The sequence below is a fragment of the Coenobita brevimanus genome, chromosome 54 (assembly GCF_032717465.1).
Source record: "Coenobita brevimanus isolate Jiangsu-jjx chromosome 54, ASM3271746v2, whole genome shotgun sequence".
Taxonomy (NCBI): Eukaryota; Metazoa; Arthropoda; class Malacostraca; order Decapoda; family Coenobitidae; genus Coenobita; species Coenobita brevimanus.
The window spans coordinates 30,861,659-30,884,968 of record NC_137007.1 but is presented as its reverse complement, the minus strand read 5'-3'; the positions used below and the strand labels follow the sequence as shown (position 1 = coordinate 30,884,968).

Genomic DNA, 23,310 nt, shown 5'->3' with positions numbered 1-23,310 from the left:
CAGAGCTTGTCTCATTTTATTTTTTTGTGCCTAATACAATGCATGTCTCAGCAACACATGACAACCCACCTGACACATATGATTAACACAGTCATCCAGGTTTTCAGTGCAGTTATTTCCAGACCATCCAAGGGCGCACTGACATTCATAATCGGTGCCTTTGTCAATGCACGTGGCCCCATTCTTACAGGGGTTGAATTCCTTTGAGCAAAATGCAATCTTTCGTTCACAGAATCGACCAGTGTGTGCTGGAGGGCAGGTGCAGGCATAGGAGTTGATGCCATCAACACAAGTAGCTCCGTTGACACACTTATGGCCAACACAGTCATCAATGTTTGTCTCACATCGCCCACCCTCAAAGCCAGATGGGCAATGACACCTGGTAAGGAGATAGGTTGGAGGTCAGAGCGGAGAACAGGACAATGAAGGCTGGAGATCAGAGAAGAAATTAAGACAAAATGGGTTGGAGGTCACAGTGGGGAGTACGTAAACAGGCAGATAAAACAGAGTGAGGAGAAGTAAAAAAAAAAAAAAAAAAAAAAAAAAAAAAAAAAGAGAGAGAGAGATAGAGAGAAAAAAAAAAATGCATAAAGGCCACATGACCTGGAAACTCCCTGACATATCCATTCTCTGTTGGGGTTTTCCTAAACAAAGAAATACAATGTAAAAAACACAGCCAAAGAATTTAGTCAAAAATTTTACATGAGTACTGAAGGCAATGTACAGTAGCTGCTGTTTGGTATAGTAAACCTGGAACAAGTACCATAAATAAAATATGGCAAAAGCACAAACCAGTTAATATGGCATTAACAATATAAAGTAACAAAAGATGTCTCATCATTGATGACTGCCTTGTTGTAATAAGGCAAGTTACAGAGAAAAGAGCGCTAATATTACACATGAAGAGACACATAACTGCATTAACAATTTCTTAAAATATAGTTCTGAAACAAGATCTTACAAACATTCTATGTATGGTTAAAACAAATGTGAAGAAAAAAATAAAACTTTCTCCTTGACAGCTAATCAGGATCTACTTAATCACTACTTTGCTACACCTCATCCAGACAATACAATTCAGATAAAGAAATAATATACTCACGCATATCGTCCAGTCTCAAAAACTTTGCATGTGCCACCATTGTTGCAAGGATTGCCATAACATGCATCAATGCGATACTGGCACTCAGGTCCATGGAAACCGGGAGAGCACCGGCACTCATATTGCTGACCTGGCCCTGACCGGCACTCCCCACCATTCTGACATGGTCGTGTGTAACACAGATCACACTTGGCCAGGATTTCATCAGGCACACGTTCTGATGGGGAACACAAGAAAAGCAACATCTGGTCATTCTCCTCCTCATCATCATCATCATCATCAACATCATCATTCTAATCCTCTTCTCAAGTTGCAGTAGGCACACATTCTGATGGTGCATACATGTTCCTGTCAAGACCCCAAGTTCATCAGGACATGAACCCAGTGGACAACAGGCTGAAATTTCCTTTTTTAAACTGTCCACCATCCTCCTTTCATAGGACTGGGAGAGAGTTGAGGGAAGTTGTATAACCAGGTACTGTGGAATCAGATGGTTTTATTGGTACCACCCTATGAAGATGTCCCTCTCCAGCACTGTGCTACGACCTGAGTTTCTTTAAGTTTGCATTCAGAGGAATTTAGTATTCCTGCCTGATGCATTTATATGTGGCCAACACAACTATCACTTTTATCCCAATGGTGAAGAATGAAACAGTATCCCATTATTTCCTCTGCCAATCTGTGCAATTAAAAACTGATTTATCATTCAAACCCTCAAACTCTCAGATTTATTCTTTGGGTAAATTAACAATACAACAGTCATTGTTCTCTGACTCAAAGCACAATGCTTACATTCTTTACTGCATTCTTATTATGCTTTCATAATGGGAAGGAACTGGATAAAAAATGTCTATGAAATGTACCATCACAGATGAACATGTCAGGTGGTGTGGTGAGAACAAGCTTATCCCTCATTGGGCGTGGGTCAGCACAGCGGGCGATGCCTGGCTCTACAAAGTCACCCTTGACCCACTTGGACAACCACGCTAAGGAGCAGTCACAGTAAAGTGGGTTGGCCCCCAGTGCTCTGTGAAAATACCAAGGGCACTAGATGACAAACAACAGCATTGGAAAATGGGACTAATGAATGAGGATACCTAATCTTGAAATAGATGGGCAAATTAGCACTACAAATGACTACAAGAGTATCTTAAAAAGGCAGATCTTAAGATTTAAGTACTGTATATATTGCTTAGTCAATAAAAAAGTGAATAAAATAAAAGTAATGAGTGCAGCAACACTGATAAGCTGTAGATGATGCAGTGCCTATTTTTATTACAGTTACTCATGACTTGGTACAATAAAATGCTGCATTTAGGTCAGAAATGAGTTGTTTCTGAGCTATACTGTATAATTCATGAACCATAAGCCAAAAGCATAAACTTGTACTGGCATATCACTATCAGGTAATTCAGTTAAAGCCACAGTTTGCCAGCACATATCACATGCAAAATGAGGAGTGTATATGATTCTTTGTTTATTCTTTTATCTCCACTCATGCACCTACTAAACACTACATAGCTAAGTCCGAGTGAATATATACCAATAAACACAACAAAATTTAATGATTTCTGACAATAATTAACTGCTACAAAGACAGTTTCATCATTGAAACTGGCTGAGATCCTTCATAAACATAGTCCCTTTTCTGTAATAGCAACTTACATGTGAGTGATGGATTTAAGGTGGGTAAAGGTACCATCTGGAATGAACGACACGTCGTTGCCGTGAAGAGAAAACACTCGCAGAGCACCCAAGCCAACCAGTGAATCTCGTTCTATACAACCCAGCTTGTTGTATGACACAATCCTGCCACATACAACCAATAAAAAAGGGGCTACGATACAGCTGTTTATTACCATGACACAAAAGTTTCAGTTAGATTTCAACCCATATTCTCATCAGCTACAGAGGCTCCCTAACATATATTCCTTACTAGTTATTTTTATATCACTAAGGAGGTGCTTCTTCCTAAACTGCTGAGAATACGGTCCTTATAAATTAACCTAAAGTGAATGTAAGCTGAGCTATAACTGTTTATATCCTTCTAGTCAATATCTGGATATACTGTATTTATCCACCTGAATAATCTGTCACTATGAAACAAGACTTGTTAGTCCTGTCATATACTGTACTGTATATCTGTCAGATACTTATACAATTAACAAAAAATAATTCCAATACTTACAATCATTCTATCAAAATAAATAGCTACTATGGTATATAACCCACTATAAACTTTAAAATTTGCCTCACAGAGATAAATCATGTCACTTTCTTGAAGTTATTTCTTTCTTTCTTTTTTTTTTTTAGTCAATGGTATTTTACAGGAAAAATGACTACTATATTACAGTTCCATTGCTACCTGGAGGGCTGATGTGCCAGTTCATCTAGTTTTTTGTACCAAATGTATGGAAAAACTTGTGATACTTAGGAATACATTCTTTATTTATTCTGAACGTCTGTATGAGGAAACCTTGTACAGTATTTACTCACAGTGTGGAGAGTTGAGTGAGCTCTGAGAAAGTTTTGTTGGACAATATGGTGATCTGGTTGTTGCTTAGATCTCTGAGGAAAAAGCAACCACTTGCGTCAGACTGGTAACTGTTCTAACTTCCTGAAATTCTAATACTTAGTTTACATCACACAATATTTTCAAGTATATTGACTCTACCCTTGAACATTTTTTCACAGTCTGTATTTATATCAGACAATTTATTCATACAAATTAACCTCTACTTTTGAACATTTACTTACAGTTTCACCAGAGCTTTCAGATGCTTCAGCCTCTCTGGGTCGATTGTCTTAATTTCATTGACATCCAGATAGCTGCAGATAAAGGTGGAGAGGAATAAACACAACAGTTTAAGAAGTTGTATGTTCACTTACCAGGTCTATTATAAAAATGTTTTATTCTGCATCTCCATCTATAACCACATGCCTTAATCCTGGTGGGGGTGGCCATAAACAAATAGCTTCCATGTCACCTGCCATCAGTCTGCCCTCCCTCCAACTCACACCACTCTTACTCATATACCTTTCCACTTCACCTTCTGTGTCCCCTTCCACCTCACAACCTTCTGCCTCACTTATGCATGCACTCTCCTACTCTGTCAATCATTCTCCATACTCATTCCCTTCCTTCCTTTGGTTCTCTTCACCTCCTCTAGTTTCCTGTTTCTCCTCTTACTGCATAATTCTTTCACTTTAATGAGGACAGTGGTGCTATCTTCGGTGTACTCACAGCTCAGTGGTGTCGGGAGGGATGCCACGTGGGATCTGAGTGAGGTGTGCCCTTGAACACCTCACAGCTGTACCCTGACACTGACACTCAGGTGGGCAGTACACAGACCCACTGCAGTCATCCTCACTCCCTGTGTCATCACCTAGCGTGTGGGAGAAAAGGAAGTGAGATACCATGATGAATAAAGTTCATGCCCTCTATGATAACATTTTCTTTATTTAAAGATGATAGTAAAATCTTCAGTCACCACTTATGGACTAAACCTGTGAAAGGTGCAATCATTCCAACTGGGACGTTCTAACCACTCAACTATCCAACCCAAAATCTTCATATCACATACCCTGACAGGCGAGGAGGGTTGGCTGGATCTTAGTGAGTGGTGAGTCCCTGAGAGACAAGGGCAAATGACAGGTGGGGGGAGGGGGAGCATCATCAGCCTCCTGTTGCAGAGACCATGTAAGCAGCCACGATGCACGGCAATCACAATTCAGAGGGTTGGCCGACATATCACTGGGAATGTGCAGTTGCCAACATAAGTACAGTACGTCCTTGTTATATACTAGCTATATCTTTTCACTGTGTACTCCTTCAATTTGATTACTTTTTCTTATGTGTGCTACCTTATGACAATATCATTAACCTTGGAGTTGTTGCTTATGCTACATTCACTTCCTCAAATACCTGTAAATGAATTTACAGCTACCCCATACACTGCATACAACCTCTAGGAGGAAGTAAGGCATCAGTGAAATAGACAGATATATAAACACTTACACTCTAAGGTAATATAATAACCATCATAAGTTTGTTATTCCTGTACAGTAAGGGGGTGATCTAGAGAGTAAAGAGGGGAGGTAAATCACTGTTTTAAGCTAACCATACTGATGTAATATGAACTCTGAGACTAGCTGCAAAATGAAGGGTAGGTGGTGGGTTTGCTCCATCCCTGTGCCAAGTGTTGCTTCTCCTTTCCCTAGTGAATAATACAGTAAAATGGTAACAGCCAATCCTATACTATCCACCTAGAAGACTCAGGGTATGGATCATGACAGGCCGGAGGTTAGGCTTCCAGATCATTTAAGATGTTAGAGACCATGCTACTGTACATTCTTGGCTGTGTAGGGACAAGTTATGGTACTGTTATATAATATTTTCATTTTGGTAACTTCATACAGTACAATGATATGGATAAAATACCTTATAAATTATTACTCTAATCCAGTTTCCCATATTCACAAGCAACAGGGGACCCATATGACACTTCAGTCTCAATGGCAACACAAATCAGAAAAATGAAGCCACTCTCCTTTGCCATAGAAGATATGAAGCTCCATGCAACACAAGAGCTGGGAGGAGCAACTGTCTCATCTCTACGTCTGTTATAACATCAAGGAAATTAGTAGGTACAACTCCTTACTCATTTCAGTACTATTTGTTTTGCCACTTTAGTGACAACCATGGCTCTGGAGAGGAATGCCTTCACATAGTATCATTAATATTCAGTGATATGAATGTCCTTAAACTCCATCCCAATCCCCTGAAAGGAGGAGAATGAACTGCAGCAGAAGGGCAACATCCTCTTACAGTCCACCAGATTCATATTCAGATGAGCCTGGAGACACAAAAGCCATAACAACACTGACAACCATATTCTGGTTGCCACACAACACTACTCCTCATGCACCTCACTGCCATCCCCATCATTATGCTCAACCACTCTCACTCCCATTATTATTCCCATCATCTCTGAGCTGATCATCAACACACACACACACACACACACACACACACACACACCACCTGGTCTAGATTCTGGCTCATATGAATTCTCTTTCTGAATTTCTTTTTTATTATCTCCATTCCTTCTCTGCTTCTGTTTAATTGAGAGTTAAAATCTCTCAGTCATAAGCACTCAAGTTCCTCCTTTACTACCAGTACACATGCTTTAGATTATTTCCATGCACTTTCCTTATCAGATAATTATATCTCTCACTTTACTCTTACTAAAATGCTCACTCCCTCTCTCTCCCTCCCTCCCTCTCCCTCTGTCTCTATACCACTACCACTTCCTCTACTCACAGGTGTTCAAGGCGAGGCAGGTACTCTCTGATCTTCCGAGAGAGGCAGCTAATATGGTTCCCCGACAGGTCCCTGCAAAGAAAATGGAGGGTGGAGTTGCATACATAGCAGATGAGGTACAATGAGAAACAAAATGATAGGACAACTGAGAGAAGCAGAAGAAACTGATATCATAAATATTCTCATCATCCTGAACAATGTGAATATATAAATGATAATAAATTAATGGTTGGTGTAGCAAAAAATGGAGAACAAAAGTGTGACACTTAAAAATGACAAGAACTGAAGAGGAAATGAATAAACTAACTGAAGAGAGGTTCCTATATAGAAAGTGAAACACAGCTACAAGAGAGGCAATATATATTTAAAAAAAAAAAAAAAAAAAAAAAAAAATCCATTCATCCATCCATCATCCAATCCTATGTTGCCCCATGGGGAGCGTAGGAGGCCGGGGCTAAGCAGTTGGTCCCGACATTTAAGATGAGAGTGACCAGCCTCACTCATCCCTGAGTGGCATTACATGAGCAATAAACCCCAACCACCCCTTGAATATAAACCTTCACTGGCTCAATCCAACTGGAGTGCAATAATTACTCACTAAACCACCAGGCACCAAAATTTGGTTATATGGTTACCACCCAGCATAGTAAATGGTTTCCTGGTGTACAGGAAACCATTTGGCTTGTCACTCAGTGTAGAGTCACTCACAGGCAGAAGGAAGAGGAAAGAATGAAGGAATGAAAGACACAAAAGGAAGTGAAGGAATGAAAGACACAAAAGGAAGTGTAAAGTTACCCGTAGGCAGAAGGAAGAGGAAAGAATGAAGGAAAGAAAGACAGAAGAGGATGGAAGGAAAGAAGGATGGAGGAGAGGAAAGGGCAGACACCCGATAGCAGCACTACATTGAGTGAGTGGATGGTGAGCGCCCCCACCTACTAAATAAAATAAAACATTAGGACAAAACAAATGAGAACAAAAAACCAAACTATGAAATGAAGAGAAGTGAGACAACAAATGAAAGAGGTCTTACAAGGGCAAACTGGGTATACAGAGAGGGGATCAGGTGTTCATGGCTGATCCACACATGCATGGAACAATGAAGGAATACTAGAAAATAATAAATGATGTTAAAATTCTAAGAGATTGCCAAAACAAGTGAAAATCAAATGGTGAAATTTCCTTGACAGAGGAGAGAGGAGTAGAACAGTTTGATGACTAAAGACTGAATGCTAGATATAATAGTCTGGAAAAACAGGACTGAAGTTAAATGAGAACAGTTTGATGACTAAAGACTGAATGCTAGATATAATAGTCTGGAAAAACAGGACTGAAGTTAAATGTACCTGCATTATGGAATCTGACAAACCAACAGAAGTATGCTTTATATCATGTACACAATGAAGTCTACAGCACAATATACTGCATTATGATGAAAAGTACAACACCCTGTAGAGATAAAATAACACACAAAGTTCTGTAAATGTTGCACTAACACACTAGTACAACAACACACTGTAAAACATACTCTGTACATTTACACAACTTTTGGTTTGCATTTTTAAGCAATTCATATGCTTTCTATTACACTAACTGAGAGTTAAAAGTCAACAAAACACTGCTTAGCCCAGCCTACATACATTAGCATTCTGTACAAATTACGAGCGTCTAAACCTCCACCACAACTGCAGCATTTAGATACAAGCAGACAACACACACAAAGAGAATTTGAAGCAGTAGTAATGCACTCTCTCAACATACTTTGAACCCCCTTCACTCCAGTGATATATTTGTAATTTCATTCCTGCTACCTCTAGATGATTTAATTTGGCTATGGAGGGATCTTTTCAAACTGGAGAGATTAGATACAGCCTTCATTTACCCCATAACTACAAGAGGTCTCACCAAAGCTGAATAAAATCATCTTGAGGAAGCAAAAATAAAACAAGAAATTACATCAATGGATTCAAGGGGGTAATCTTGCCCATAGTAATGCTATCAGTGTTGAAGTTACAATCAAGATTGAGCACAAGCAACTGCTAATGCAAGTCTTCACTACTCTATACAAGTTCCATAATACTGTAGCTCCGTTAGTGTATGGATGTATGTACTGTACCTGGCTAATGTATCTTTCCCCCATTTTAAAGTTATTTGTTTTTGTACACCAGCATATTTTAATTCCATACTCTGTTTTGTATATTGGCAATTTATGGAAGAACTCAAGAATCGGAATTTCCTTTTTGCACTGCACTACAAAGTACATCTGTATAAGATATAAAACAGTTCAGAAGACATACGGCATACAGCAATAATATCAGTGATGCCAATGTAAACTAATCTCTCTATAAAGTTTAATTATTCATGTACAAGAATGACTCTGACAGCAAAGTATCATACATAACACACAGGGATGTGATTGCAGGCAGGATGAACAGGAAATTCCCATCATGTTCTGAGTGTTTAGTGTTTACTGAGTTACCTGTACAGAAAGGGCAGGCAGGACGTGACAACTACAATTTACAGTTTTAGCCTCTTCAGTGTTGCTTCAGAGGTATGGACGCAAATACCCATAGTTGTAGAAGGGAGTAAACCTCTTCTGCGAGTAACTTCAATTTTGCAGTCAAGGAAAGTCTGTATAACAAGGTGCAAAACACCTAATTTTTATCAGACTGACTAAAATTTTGTTCAGGATTCCTGAATATTCAAGCACGCATTCCTGGAACAGCATTCAGCTTCTCAAAACAATTGCAAGTGGTATTTGAGTCCGTCATTGTGGTAATTTTTAGGTGTTATTCTTGTGACTTTGCAGTGACTGATGACTTACAGGTGAGTCACAGCCCTTAGTCTCCGTGCCACAGCCTCCGAAACTTTGGTCAGTTTGTTGTGGGACACGTCGCTGTAACGAGACACTTCACTCTAGCTTCTGGCATGTGGTGTGAGAACCATGCCAGCTTTGGGATGGGGACATAAATGCTCAGGGATAATGCCAACAGGATCAAGGGCAAAACAGAGATACTCAAGGTATTAGGAGGAGGACATAAAGGCCTGGGATATTACAGGAGTAAAAAGAATACTAAACAGGGTCCTTAACAAGGCTCCATGGTATTTAAGATATTGCAAAGAGTGTCAAAGGCATATTAAAGAGGTTCATTAACACTGTATTACAAAAAGGCCCCCTAGTATTGATAAATATCTGTAGGCTTGAAAGCCCAAACGAATGGTAAAGTTAAGGGGTCCCAACAGGGATGCATCAGCTTCACACTTGCACAGAAATTAAAGGGTCTGATTAATCATGTACTGTATATGAACTTAAATGTGGGGGATTTATACTGAACCAACAACTCTTAAAACTGTATAAGGCACAATCACTTCTTACATGATGATGGTCTTGTCACTGCAGTATAGTACCTCCCACCGTAAATAACCTTCACCAACTAAACTATCTCTTATTATTAAGCCAGACTTACTCAGATCCACAAAGCCCCTCTAATTCTCTACAGAAGCAGTTTGTATACCAATTAGGCCCTAAACAAAAGCAAGTAACTATATTCTTTTGGAATAAACAGGTGTCTGTGGATAAAGCTGAAAGAGAGTAGTAGTTAAATTAAATTATTAGCTAGAAAATCTCACACACACACACACACACACACACACACACACACACACACACACACACACACACACACACACACACACATTTCAATATACTGTACAGTATTTACTAAGATATTCATGTCTGGTAACTAAATCTCTAAGACTTGCACTCACTCAAATCACTTTACTAATTCACCAGTCTCACATACCAACAGTTTCTCTCACACACATCATCCAAACTCCCATTCACTCATGTCACATCTCTAATTCACCAATCCCACTCACAAACAGTTACTCTCACATACACTATCTAAATTCCCACTCATTCAATTCACTTCATTAATTCACTAGACCCACACTCAAGCAGCAACTTAACCCTCACCCAAGATTATACTCACAGGTGGGTCAGAGAGCGAGCACCTCTAAAAAATTCTGGGCTGAGGCTTGTGAGTCTATTGTTGGAGAGGTCAAGCCGAGTCAGGTCCTTCAGGCGACGCAGACCTACTGACCCATCCAGTGTAAAGAGTTGATTGTAGCTGAGGTCACTGGAGGAAGACATCAGATCAAAGAAGTAAGGAGGTTGAAGGTAAAATACTTAATCTGAGATACAGGATAAGCAAATTTGGAACAATTTGCAATGAAGGGTTTCACAATCTTTTCTCATTCTCCTCTCTATAAAACAATGTACAGTAGTTGCATATACTTCACACACAAAATACTCATACATATTGCTGTTACAATGTGGAATACTGCATTCAACCAAAACTTTCAAGGGCGTGATATTATTCTACACCCATATACAGTACATATTTCTTCTACAGTTTATACTATCACAAATACTTCAGAGGCTTTGATATCACTTGAAAGCTGTTACTAACAGTGTGGATGTTGTGGGAGGCAGGTCAGGTGGGGGTGTGGTAAGGTCCCGTCCGGAGCAATCCACACGTGCCCCCTCACAGCCACACACTGCAGGGCACTGATCGACACCCTCACACCGACCAAGGTATCGCCCTCGAAGCTCCTCTGTGCCTAAAGATCAACAGACCTTATAATTTTTGGGATGAATGGTATGTGAATAAGTATCTGTTCTACTTCACTGAGCATGCTACTGATAATGCTCCTTCTTTTGTGCTTATTCTTCTCTGCTTTCTGGACACTACCTCATCCTATCCTTACGTGGAAAAAAAAGTGATGATGATGATGATGATGAAGATAACTTCCTCATGGACTAAAATTTTCATAATCCTCTTCATTTTGGAAAGCATATTTTTAAACAGATCTATTTAGCTCCTGTTTTTCCTTTATCTACATCACAGCTATCTTCTGTTCTCTCAAAACTTCATATTCTTCACCACCCACTATAACATACCATCCCTTTTTCTTTTCCCACATCCTTCACTATCCCTCTATTTTCCCACCTCCCTTATAATCCCTCTCTCTTTCCCCACCTCCCTCATCATCCCTCTCTTTTCCCAACTCCCACACCATCCTTCTCTTTTTCCCCATCTTACCATCCCACTCTCTTCCCATTTCCCTCATCAGTCCTCACTGACTGCCTCAACCTCTCCTCTCCACCATTCCTCTCCCAGCATCATATTACAGTATTAAAACTGGAGGTGAAGATGTGGAAAAGCACTCAAATTTTAACGACAATTTCTGAAGCAAAACACTTAGCTACCAACTGTCTGACCTTTCTGTATTGCTGCTGACTACACATGTAAATATGAGGTGCAGACTGATCACAGATAACAATTAGATATTCCACTCATGAATCATGACCATAAAGATTTAGGGGGTTGCTTAAAACTCTGCATTTTGATCTTAATAATACAGCTGTCAATCTCAAAGTGTTCACCAAGTCTGTCTCTCTTTCTGCACCTATATGCCTTACCAATCCTCTCCCTTAATCCACAACTCCATCTTTATTTCTGTGTCATCCCTCCTCCACATCCAGCTTCCCACCAGTGACTCACACTTGAAGGCATCAGGGCGTAGTCTGGCAAATGGCTTTCGAGTGAGTCTGCCTGAAGGGTAGTGGCAGCGGGCACCAGACGTCTCCACTGGGTGTTGCGATAAGTACTCCGCCAGCCACGCCAACTGGCAATCACACACAAACGGATTCGCACCAAGATGCCTGTTGGGTAGAAGATGATTAAAACCAACTTCTAAAGCCATGATCACACACATAGGCCTAATGAAGCTTCGGAATTGACAAGGATCGAAAATGATGCATGAGGTGATGTATGTAGGAAGATGTGCAGGGTACAGGATGATCCCTTTTTTAACTTGATAATTGATGAAAAGACTTTCTTCCACAGGTACCTGTAGAAATCATCTGAAGGAAACACAGTATGCAAAACAATCTATCTATCTATCTATCTATAGCCCGACGCCCTAATCCCGCAAAGGGTGGCCGCAGACAAAACGCCTCCAAGTCGCTCTGCCACCCACCATTTGACTACCCTCCCCCCAACTCACCCCCCCCTCCCTCATATACCTCTCAACTCCATCCCTCCACCTCATCCTCGGTCTACCCCTCCCTCTCCCTCCCTCCACCTCACCTACATACACCCTCTTGGTCAGTCTTTCATTCTCCATTCTCTGTACATGTCCAAACCACCTCAATGTATTTCTCATAATCTTCTCAACCACGTCCACATCCACCCCACAACGTTCCTTCACTTCTTCATTCGTCAACTTGTCCCTCCATGTCACTCCACATGCTCCTCTCAAGTAACTCATTTCCACTGCAAAACAATACTGTACACAAATTATTTCTGCTTGAGATGTAGAATCAAGACCCTGAATGGGTGGATACTGTAAAATTTCACTGGGCACATTGCCATCAGAGTTAGTTCTATTTTGCTGCTTTCCTACCTCACTCCATCTCAGGTGTGGGAATTAAGACTGGGATGATGATGATGATGATTAGTAGTAGTACTAGTAGTAGTACAGTAATAGTATTCATCACCATCATCATCACTGGAGAATTAGCAGTTTTAACTCTGATAAGAATGAGTGCTTGAGTTTCTTTCATTTGAATAAACTATAAGCTATAATTGTACATTTTCATAAGTGTGCCACTGACCTATTAACCCGTACCATGCTAGTGACGTAGATCTACATCTCCTTCAAAAACACCGGTGACATGGATCTACGTCCAGTAGCACTGAGAAGTCATTGCAAGAAACCGAAGTAAAATGGAAGGTAATACAGTACTGTATCTCGCTAACTTCAGACATCTCTCCGTTACGCTTACAACATTTATTTATGAGCGCGGGAGGCAAGTGAGTCTTCACAGGCTCACAGCTGCTCTGCTCCGTCTGTAACCTTGAAGACTTCTGAGGTCGAGTGGCACCAACCTGACTAGATTTGCCCTACTTTCTGGCTTTGGTGATTACTTTTATTAGTGCCAGGGATCTTATACTTATGTATTAAGCCCAATTACCCACAAAAAAAAAATCCAAAATCAGTTCACAAGCTCACAGATGCTCTGCTCTCTCAGTAGCCTCGAATATTTCAGAGAGTGGCATCAACCTGACTCAATTCAACCAACTTTCTGGCTCTGGTGATTACTTTTTTTAGTGCCAGGCTTCCTTAGCCTTCATCATTCTTTTTCTGTGCCTGCCCTCCTCTCTTCCTATTTCTCCCATCTTTCCTGTCACTTCTTATTGCTTTTCTTTCCTTTACAGGTGGCTTTACACTGAGTGACAAGCCAAATGGTTTCCTGTAAGCCAAGAAACCATTTACAACGCTGGGTGGTAACCATATAACCAAACCATGTGTGCTCCCTACGTGTCAACAAGTAGGTTGGTGGAGGGTTAGTGCCCCTCCACGTAAAAAAAATAACTCAAAGTCAAATGGCCACCCCTTGCGGGATTGTGGTGTCTGGCAATATAGATCTTATATTAATGTACTCAGCCCACTTAACCAGAAAAAAACTCCAAAATTGGTTCACAAGCTCACAGCTGCTCTGCTCTCTCAGTAACTTCGAAGATTTCAAAGGTAGAGTAGCACCAACCTGACTCGATTCAACCAACTTTCTGGCTTTAGTGATTATGTTTATTAGTGTCATGGATCTTATATTGATGTATTAAGCCCATTTAGCAAGAAAAAAAAAATCCAAAATTGGCTGGCATAGAGTTTTTTCTTTTTTCTTTTTTTTTTTTTTTTCCAGCACAGTACGAGTTAAGGAAAAAAACAAAGCTAAACTCTACTTTTGTCAGAGCACACAGTACACTCAAGAGTAAGTTACTACCCTTCCCATCGTCTCAACTCCGCCCCCCCCCCCCCGCCCCACCTCCTTGCAGTCCAGAACTAGTGAACAGGAACTTGGCATTGACACAAAGTAACTCCAAAAGAGGCAAAGTGTGGTGTGATGAGGAGATATTAGATGCTAACTGAAATGCGTGGCTTTGACAGATATACATACAATACTCCGGAATATTCCGGAGAATACCATAGTATCCCCGACATCGAGGCGGACCAGGAGCAGTGGAGTTCGCCCTCAAGAATGCCGACACCCCCACTCAGACCCCACGGGGTAGCCGCCGCCAGCCACCACCACTCCGGGCAACAACGGCGTACGTCAGCCCGGGCCGTGCGCCCTTGTGACACTCAACCACCACGCCGCCGCCACCGTAGGCGAAAGACACTACCTTCGTGTGGCGGAATCACCGAGTTAGCTAGGGGTGGAGTCAGAAACTATACTCCAGGCAGCGCCCCTCAGGTAGAGACGATCTATGGTCGCTCTGATAGTGCAAAGGTAGAGACGATCTATGGTCGCTCCCATAAAAACCCGGTAGAGACGATCTATGGTCGCTCCCATAAAACCCCGGTAGAGACGATCAATGGTCGCTCCCGTGGCCCCCCGGTAGAGACGATCTATGGTCGCTCCCATAAAACTCAGGTAGAGACGATCTATGGTCGCTCCCCTAAAGCTCAGGTAGAGACGATCAACGGTCGCTCCCTCAGCACTCCGGTAGAGACGATCTATGGTCGCTCCCATAAAAATCAGGTAGAGACGATCAATGGTCGCTCCCTTAAAGCTCAGGTAGAGACGATCAACGGTCGCTCCCTCAGCACTCCGGTAGAGACGATCAACGGTCGCTCCCCTAAAAACCGGGTAGAGACGATCTATGGTCGCTCCCCTAAAAATCAGGTAGAGACGATCAATGGTCGCTCCCCTAAAGCTCAGGTAGAGACAATCTACGGTCGCTCCCTCAGCACTCCAGTAGAGACGATCAATGGTCGCTCTCCTAGAAACCAGGTAGAGGCGATCTATGGTCGCTCCCCTAAAGATCAGGTAGAGACAAACAATGGCCGCTCCCTTAAAGCTCAGGTAGAGACGATCAACGGTCGCTCCCTCAGCACTCCGGTAGAGACGATCAATGGTCGCTCCCCTAAAAAACCAGGTAGAGACGATCTATGGTCGCTCCCCTAAAAATCAGGTAGAGACAATCAATGGTCGCTCCCCTAAAGCTCAGGTAGAGACGATCAACGGTCACTCCCTCAGCACTCCGGTAGAGACGATCGATGGTCGCTCCCAGGGTATAGTGAGGAGAAAGACGTCTCCACAGCCGGAGGTTGAACTCCAGGGGTCTCACTCCGGAAATTCTCGGAGAGACCTCCCTGTTTCCCCCGGCCTCTGTTCCCTACGCGTGGCATTTGAGAAGACCCACCTGTCGGGCCCCCGTGACAGCCGCTGCCGCAGTCCTCCCCTGACGGCGCCCCTGCTCGTGGGAGAGCGCAGTCCGTCGCCTCTTCCGGCCCGCCCTAGGACACCCGGGCGAGACCTCACCACGCCCCCGCGACGCCGGGACCTGACCCAGAGGTTCCTAGACCTCTTCGGCCCCAGGCCTAAGGGCCTTACACCGGAGCCCAGTCCAGAAACCCCCGGACGTGAGAGGACGCCCTCGCGAGTCGCCCCATGCCCTCTCGGCTCGCCCCACCCTGACGACGCCCTCAGTCCGACCGGATCACCGACGATGTGTCCGTGTTTCTCTTCATGAGGAAATACGAGTGACCCTATAACAATCGTGAAGTAGGTTAAGTGTGACTCCTTTTCTCTTAGAATAAGTATGGTGCAGTAATTTTATGTAATCTCCATTGGGGCCAACCAGGACATAATACCCAGTTGAAGGATGAGAATGTGGGTTGAGACCTCGAGTGAAAATACGTGCGAGTGTCATCCCGAAGCTTTCTAAGGACATATCTCTAGAGCCCGAAGAAAGACTAAAATATTATTGGAGTGTTATTGGCTAAGCTCTGAGTAATATGGTGGAATGGATTTACGAGTGTTCCGACTTTGTTACGCGTTGTGAAGCGAGAGTCTACATAACATATCGGGGAGATGTGTAATGAATAAGTTGTGCCGACAGAAACCTATTGCCACCAAAACAACGAGGACGGCGAGTAATAACGATATTCCCCTGCTCCGCACACTATTCCTAAAAACTCTCTCTCCATTCCTCGCTCCCGCCCTTAAAGTCAAAATAAGAATCAGAGTTAATTGTCAAAGAATCTTCGCCAACAGAAAACACCTAAACTCCCTTGCTAATATCGGGCATCTCTAAATATTACCATAACTTTCTCCTCGCCGTTTTAAGTCACTCTCCGTGTCTCCCCTACCTCCTCTTGGTGGATCACCAACCCCCCCTCTCCCCTCACGCACTCCGCGTGCACGGGTATTTACTGCACTCCTAGTACTAAGATTTGTTGTATTGTCATTGGTATCTAGAAAGCTAGTATCCTGCGAGATACACAATATTTTAGATAAGGTTTTTGTATTGCTCTATATTGTGATGTAATGTCTACTGAAGTGTCCTGTGTCTGACTGAAGTAATATACGTGTATGGTGTTGCCGAAGGTTTTTATGTCCTACCTCTCTTTATTGCACTAGCTCCGGTCTCGAAAGAGGACCCCGCTCTGCGCTGAGTTGAATTGGTACGAGAAGTCGAGCCTAATTCAACTCAGCATTACACTGGTGGCCAGCGGTGGTTCTAGATCCGAGCGTAGAAGAGAGGTAAATAGGAAATATTTGGAAAAATGGCAACTAAACCGCACGTCCAGTTACCCAAGTTTGACCCTGACCAGTATGACATACACACATATCTTGCAATAGCTAAACCCTTACTAGATATTGGCTTCGATAATGACCAACAAAAAATTGCAGTCACACTACCACTACTGGGTAAAGCCGCAGCGAATATTGCGCCAAAAATTGTCCCAGAACTCACCTGGCAGAACTTTACCAAGTTCGCAGTCCAAGCCATCACCCCATCACTAGGGAAAGTGGTGGCTCTATCCAAATTGGATAGCTTTACTTATGACGGGGATTTAGATAATACCCTGTTGCAGGAAAGAAGCCTGATTACTGCTGCCTACCCGGAAACAGACGAAGAAACCCGGGATCAGCACACCTTCAATACTCTGCTCCGAGTACTCCCAAGTGTTGTGAAGCAACACTTTACTATCCACGATCCGACAGGAGACATGGATAGGGATACACAGCTGATACGGCGCCTCCTGACTGCCTGCCCTCCTCCACAACAAATTAATGTTGTCAAGAAATTCCCCACCCGGCCCCCGGCTCCCCCAGCCACACCACGTCCGCCCCTGCCCCACACCAGCCCGACCCCGACGCCTAGCCCACCCAGGGCGCACCCCTCTCGTCGGCGCCCCGCCCCGCGAGAAAACCCAAACTTAATTCTGATCAACCCGTGGGAATTCACAGCCTGCAACTCCCGTTGCCCCCTTCATGACATACGCGACCAGCTGAAAGCTGCTCGCCGCAAAAGCACAACCCCGGGTTCACGTAAGGTCTCCGCCCTAGAAGGCGAAGCCCCAGGGGACGAGCTGGCGCCAGCGGACGATCCCCCACCAGGAGAATTAGAGCAGGAACAGGAGCACGAGAGCCCTAGCCAGCTGGATTTTTAGGCCCGCCCCCGCACCAACCCACGGTGGCGGGGGCCATCACCCCTAAGTATCGCCCCCCAGTATACCACAAGATGAAAATCAACGGCGTGAAGGCCAGACTACTAGTTGATACGGGAGCAGCCAGATCCTGTCTTTACAGCCATTATTTCTCCCGCTACAAATCACGGTTTGGCCCGCTCCGCCCCACTACCACCCACCTTATAGATGCGGGGGATGGCCCCCTGCCCATCCGTGGGGAGACTCGGGCCCTACGGGTCGACACCCACCAGCCAGTATCTGCCCAGCACCCCTTCATCATTTTTTATTCCTCCTGCCGGAGCTATGACGGATATTTAGGGCTGGACCTACTTCAAAAACTCGGAGCCACTATCGACTGTCGCAACCGACAACTCCAGTTCCACCCTCCACCCCGCTCAGCTCCAGCCGTTTGTACCTGCACGCCGCAGCCCCGGCCGGAGGACCCACACAAACCCCCCCCCCCGCACTCTTTCTTTTCCCCTTCTTCGCCTCCCCCTTCCCCCGCGCCACCCCACCCCACTCTTGCCCCCTCCTTCCCTGCCACCATTTCCGCCGCCGTTACCATCCCCTCACACCACGAGGCATGGGTGCCCCTGAACAGGCCCTCGGGCCCATCCGTTTTGTTCTCCCCCCTCCTCCCTGCCGGACCCCTTTCCGCCTGCCTCGTTTCCCCTACCTTTCTCCCCCCCCACCGCGCTGCCATTCGCATCGCCAATCTCGCACCATCCCCTCTCACCCTTCCCAAAGGGCTTATCGTCGGAGAGATGGAAGAAGCCAAGCCCTGCGTCCCATCCCCCCACCAACGCCCCGCCCCCCTTCCCCCCATCCCTGACCATCTCTCCGACCAACAGTCAGACGCCTTACGCCGCCTCCTCCTGGAGTTCCAGGATTTGTTTGCGGCAGGGCCCGCAGATATAGGACACACTACGTACCTGTCTCACGAGATCCATACGACAGGCCCTCCGATACGACAGCCTTCCCGACGTAAGAACCCCCGACAGAGAGAAGAGGAGGACCGCCAAGTGCGCGAAATGGAAGAGGCGGGTGTTATTTCCCCCTCCACCAGCCCGTGGTCCTCCCCCGTCGTTCTAGTGAAAAAAAAAGACGGCACGATGCGGTTTTGCATCGATTACCGCCGCATGAACAACGTCACGATTAAGGATGCTACTCCCCTTCCCCGCATCGACGATTCCCTAGACTCCCTATACGGGGCGTCTTGGTTTTCTACCCTCGACCTCCAGTCTGGATATTGGCAGGTCCCAGTCCACCCGGATCATCGAGGCAAGACGGCCTTCTCTACCAGTAATGGCCGGCATTATGAGTTTAATGTCCTGCCATTCGGCCTCTGCAATGCCCCTGCCACGTTTTCCAGGCTGATGGAATCTGTTTTAAGCGGCCTCACTTGGGAGATATGTTTGGCCTACCTTGATGATGTCATTGTTTTTAGCCAAACCTGGGCCGATCACTTGCAGCGCCTCCGCCGAGTTTTCACCCGAATTCGCCAGGCAGGCCTCAAGTTACATCCAGCCAAATGTGTCCTGGCCGCAAAAACCGTCGCGTTTCTAGGCCATACCATTTCCCAAGCAGGAATTTCCCCAGACCCCGACAAGCTGCGTGCCATAGCGGACATACCACCTCCGCAGGATGTCCACGGCATCCGTGCCTTTTTGGGGCTCGCATCCTACTACCGCCGCTTCGTGAAGGGGTTTGCACAGATCGCTAAACCTCTTCACGATCTAACGAGAAAAGGGGAACCTTTCCTCTGGACAGAGGACCGACGAACCGCTTTCCAGCAGCTGAAAGACAAGCTTATCTCGGCCCCCATCGTGGCCTTCCCCGACTATGCCCTCCCTTTTCGCCTCTACACGGACGTCTCCCTTGACGCCATTGGCGCTGTTCTAGCCCAGGTACAGGCCGGTTGGGAACACATCATTGCTTGTGCCAGCCGCACACTGAACCCGGCCGAGAAAAATTATGCCGCCACCAAGTGAGAATGCCTCGGCATAATCTGGTCCCTCCAATATTTTAGAGCTTACCTTTCTGGGACCCAAGTCACTATAATAACCGACCACCAATCACTCCAGTGGCTGCGACAATCGGACTCCCAGAACGCTCAAACCGTCCGATGGCGTGACACCCTAGAGGAATTCCAATACGAGATCTCGTACAGACCCAGGAAGCTCCACACCAACGCAGATGCCCTCTCCCGCCTTCCCATCCGCGCGATCCAACCTGACCAGGACCTGCTAGAACTCTGGCACCACAAGGAACGCCCCCCCTGGATTCCAGCCTACCTGTTTCCCAAATTGTGCCGACAGGGCGACCACCTTTTAACCCCGTCTGGACACATCCTCTTGGCCCCCGATGCGGCACGTGACACCCTGCGCCAGTTACACGCCCACAACGGCATCCATTTGGGCACAAAAAAATTGCTCCAGCTGTTTAATGACGTCTACTGGGCCCCAAACCCCTCCACCCTCGCCAAGGAAATTATTCAAGCTTGCCGCGCCTGCGCGCTCGGGAAAGACATTACCCGGACCGCCGGGCCTTCTGGCCATATCACCGCCCACAAACCCTGGCAGCTCCTAGCAGTCGACGTGGTAGGACCTCTCCCTCCTAAATCGGGATATAAGTACGTGATCACTTTTGTCGACACGTACTCCAAGTTCGTAATAGCCTGCCCCGCTAAAGAACATCACGCCGTCGCTGTCGCCGATGCTTTACTCCGACACGTTTTCCCCTGCTTTGGCATTCCCCAGGCCATCCATTCCGACAATGCCCCCGAATTCTCCGGGAAAGTCTGGGAAGAGCTGGCCAGGATTTTTGGATACGAAATCTCCCACTCCTCACCATATTGGCCTCAAGGGAATGCGGTGTGTGAACGCAGCCATCGTACCTTGGCAAATCAGCTATGGACCAGAATCGAGGCTACAAAAGACAACGATTGGCCAGCACACGTCAAAATCGTCCAGTGGGGCATGAATTCGTGCCCCCGAGAGGACGGGGTTTCCCCCCACGAAAGGATCTTTGGCGAAACCCCCCTCCTACTACCTTTATGCCACCACCTGCAGCCGCCCACCCCCGCAACTGCAACGGACCCGCTACACTTGCTAAAAAGGCGGGTATACCACCTACAGCGGAACTTAGATCTTGGACCCGACACAGCCGCCAACCCCTACAAGCAGGGTGACACCGTAGTCATCGCCCAACTCCCCACTCCCCATAAACTTGCCCCCCGTTTCACGGGCCCCCACACCATCACCAAGATCCCCAACCCTTACCAGGTGGTCGTGGACTACCACGGCACTCCCCGTACCCTCCGAAACCGACACGTGCGCCCCTTCCGCACGCCCATTCCCCCCGCCCCGACCCCACCCCCCAACCCCCCACGGCTCCTGCTCCACCCTCTACAACCACATATGAGTGCTACATCTCCTCCTCCCCTTCCCCCTCTCCCCCCCCTACCACCTCCGCCTCTCCTGCCCCAGGCACCTCACCTGACGTCTCCCCCGCCACCCCCCCCTCCCCCTCGCCCCACCCATCCGTGGCTTGCCCCTCAGTCCTCACTCCCCCATCTCCGGCCCCTGCCGCCACCCCCTCCCCCCCGCCCATCACCACCCCTTCCGCCCACACCACCACCCCTTCGCCACAACCCTCTTCCACCCCCCTTCCCCTGCCCACCACCCGGACGCCCACTCCACCAATACCACGTCCTACCACGCCCACGGCACGAAAGATAACACGCCCACACCTAACGCCCCCCTCCCCCCCACCCCTACCCGCACCACCACCACCCCTTCACCACCACCCCCTTCTCCCCCCCTTCCCCTGCCCACCACCCGTACGCCCACTCCACCAATACCACGTTCTACCACGCCCGCGGCGCGTAAGACAACACGCCCACACCCAACGCCCCCCTCCCCCCCACCCCTACCCTCACCACCACCACCACCCGCTCGGGCCGCCTCTCACGCCCACCCGCCCGATATTCCCACACCCCTACACCACCCACCTCCCCGCGACTTCACACTGTCCAGCTACCTCGGGCCCAAATCTCTCCTACCTGTACTTCCCAGAGACTCAACGCTGCATTACTACCGCACAAAACCCGGCCTTCGCCCACTCCGTCCGGCATTCCACCTCCAACCACACCAAGCAACATGAGGATTAAGCGAGCTGTATGGGCCCCTTCCTTTGCCAAGAACCACCGGCTCCGCGGGCCCCACCACCTGTTAAATATCCTCAAGCACACCACCACCCCCTCCGCCCTCTTCCTCACCTATGACCAAGCACAAGAGGAAAATTCTTACACTGCCGCCTGGCAGCACACACTCCGACACCTCCAGCCCATCTACACCACCTCCAACACTCTAGCGTTCCACCTCCAGCCACAGGGACGTGACTTTTTTCAAGAACACTGTGGTGAAATGCGTGGCTTTGACAGATATACATACGATACTCCGGAATATTCCAGAAAATACCGTAGTATCCCCGACATCGAGGCGGACCAGGAGCAGTGGAGTTCGCCCTCAAGAATGCCGACACCCCCACTCGGACCCCACGGGGTAGCCGCCGCCAGCCACCACCACTCCGGGCAACAACGGCGTACGTCAGCCCGGGCCGTGCGCCCTTGTGACACTCAACCACCACGCCGCCGCCACCGTAGGCGAAAGACACTACCTTCGTGTGGCGGAATCACCGAGTTAGCTAGGGGTGGAGTCAGAAACTATACTCCAGGCAGCGTCCCTCAGGTAGAGACGATCTATGGTCGCTCTGATAGTGCAGAGGTAGAGACGATCTATGGTCGCTCCCATAAAAACCCGGTAAAGACGATCTATGGTCACTCCCATAAAACCCCGGTAGAGACGATCAATGGTCGCTCCCGCGGCCCCCCGGTAGAGACGATCTATGGTCGCTCCCATAAAACTCAGGTAGAGACGATCTATGGTCGCTCCCCTAAAGCTCAGGTAGAGACGATCAACGGTCGCTCCCTCAGCACTCCGGTAGAGACGATCTATGGTCGCTCCCATAAAAATCAGGTAGAGACGATCAATGGTCGCTCCCTTAAAGCTCAGGTAGAGACGATCAACTGTCGCTCCCTCAGCACTCCGGTAGAGACGATCAATGGTCGCTCCCCTAAAAACCGGGTAGAGACGATCTATGGTCGCTCCCCTAAAAATCAGGTAGAGACGATCAATGGTCGCTCCCCTAAAGCTCAGGTAGAGACGATCTACGGTCGCTCCCTCAGCACTCCAGTAGAGACGATCAATGGTTGCTCTCCTAAAAACCAGGTAGAGACGATCTATGGTCGCTCCCCTAAAGATCAGGTAGAGACGAA

The 23,310-nt window shown here is 46.5% G+C and overlaps 1 protein-coding gene across 1 annotated transcript in view; it reads right to left on the bottom strand.

The window, feature by feature from the left end:
* LOC145401022 (protein slit-like) overlaps positions 1 to 23,310 on the bottom strand; it is a 435,058-nt gene that overhangs the window by 18,968 nt on the left and 392,780 nt on the right. The window contains exons 14-26 of the mRNA XM_080273394.1: positions 11,990 to 12,150; positions 10,895 to 11,045; positions 10,415 to 10,561; positions 9,247 to 9,318; positions 6,426 to 6,497; positions 4,687 to 4,856; positions 4,347 to 4,488; positions 3,860 to 3,931; positions 3,599 to 3,670; positions 2,768 to 2,911; positions 1,966 to 2,129; positions 1,103 to 1,319; positions 70 to 379 (exon numbers count right to left, since the gene is read on the bottom strand). Coding sequence (XP_080129520.1) covers positions 70 to 379; positions 1,103 to 1,319; positions 1,966 to 2,129; positions 2,768 to 2,911; positions 3,599 to 3,670; positions 3,860 to 3,931; positions 4,347 to 4,488; positions 4,687 to 4,856; positions 6,426 to 6,497; positions 9,247 to 9,318; positions 10,415 to 10,561; positions 10,895 to 11,045; positions 11,990 to 12,150 — 1,894 coding nt within the window. The remainder of the gene's footprint in view (positions 1 to 69; positions 380 to 1,102; positions 1,320 to 1,965; positions 2,130 to 2,767; positions 2,912 to 3,598; positions 3,671 to 3,859; positions 3,932 to 4,346; positions 4,489 to 4,686; positions 4,857 to 6,425; positions 6,498 to 9,246; positions 9,319 to 10,414; positions 10,562 to 10,894; positions 11,046 to 11,989; positions 12,151 to 23,310) is intronic.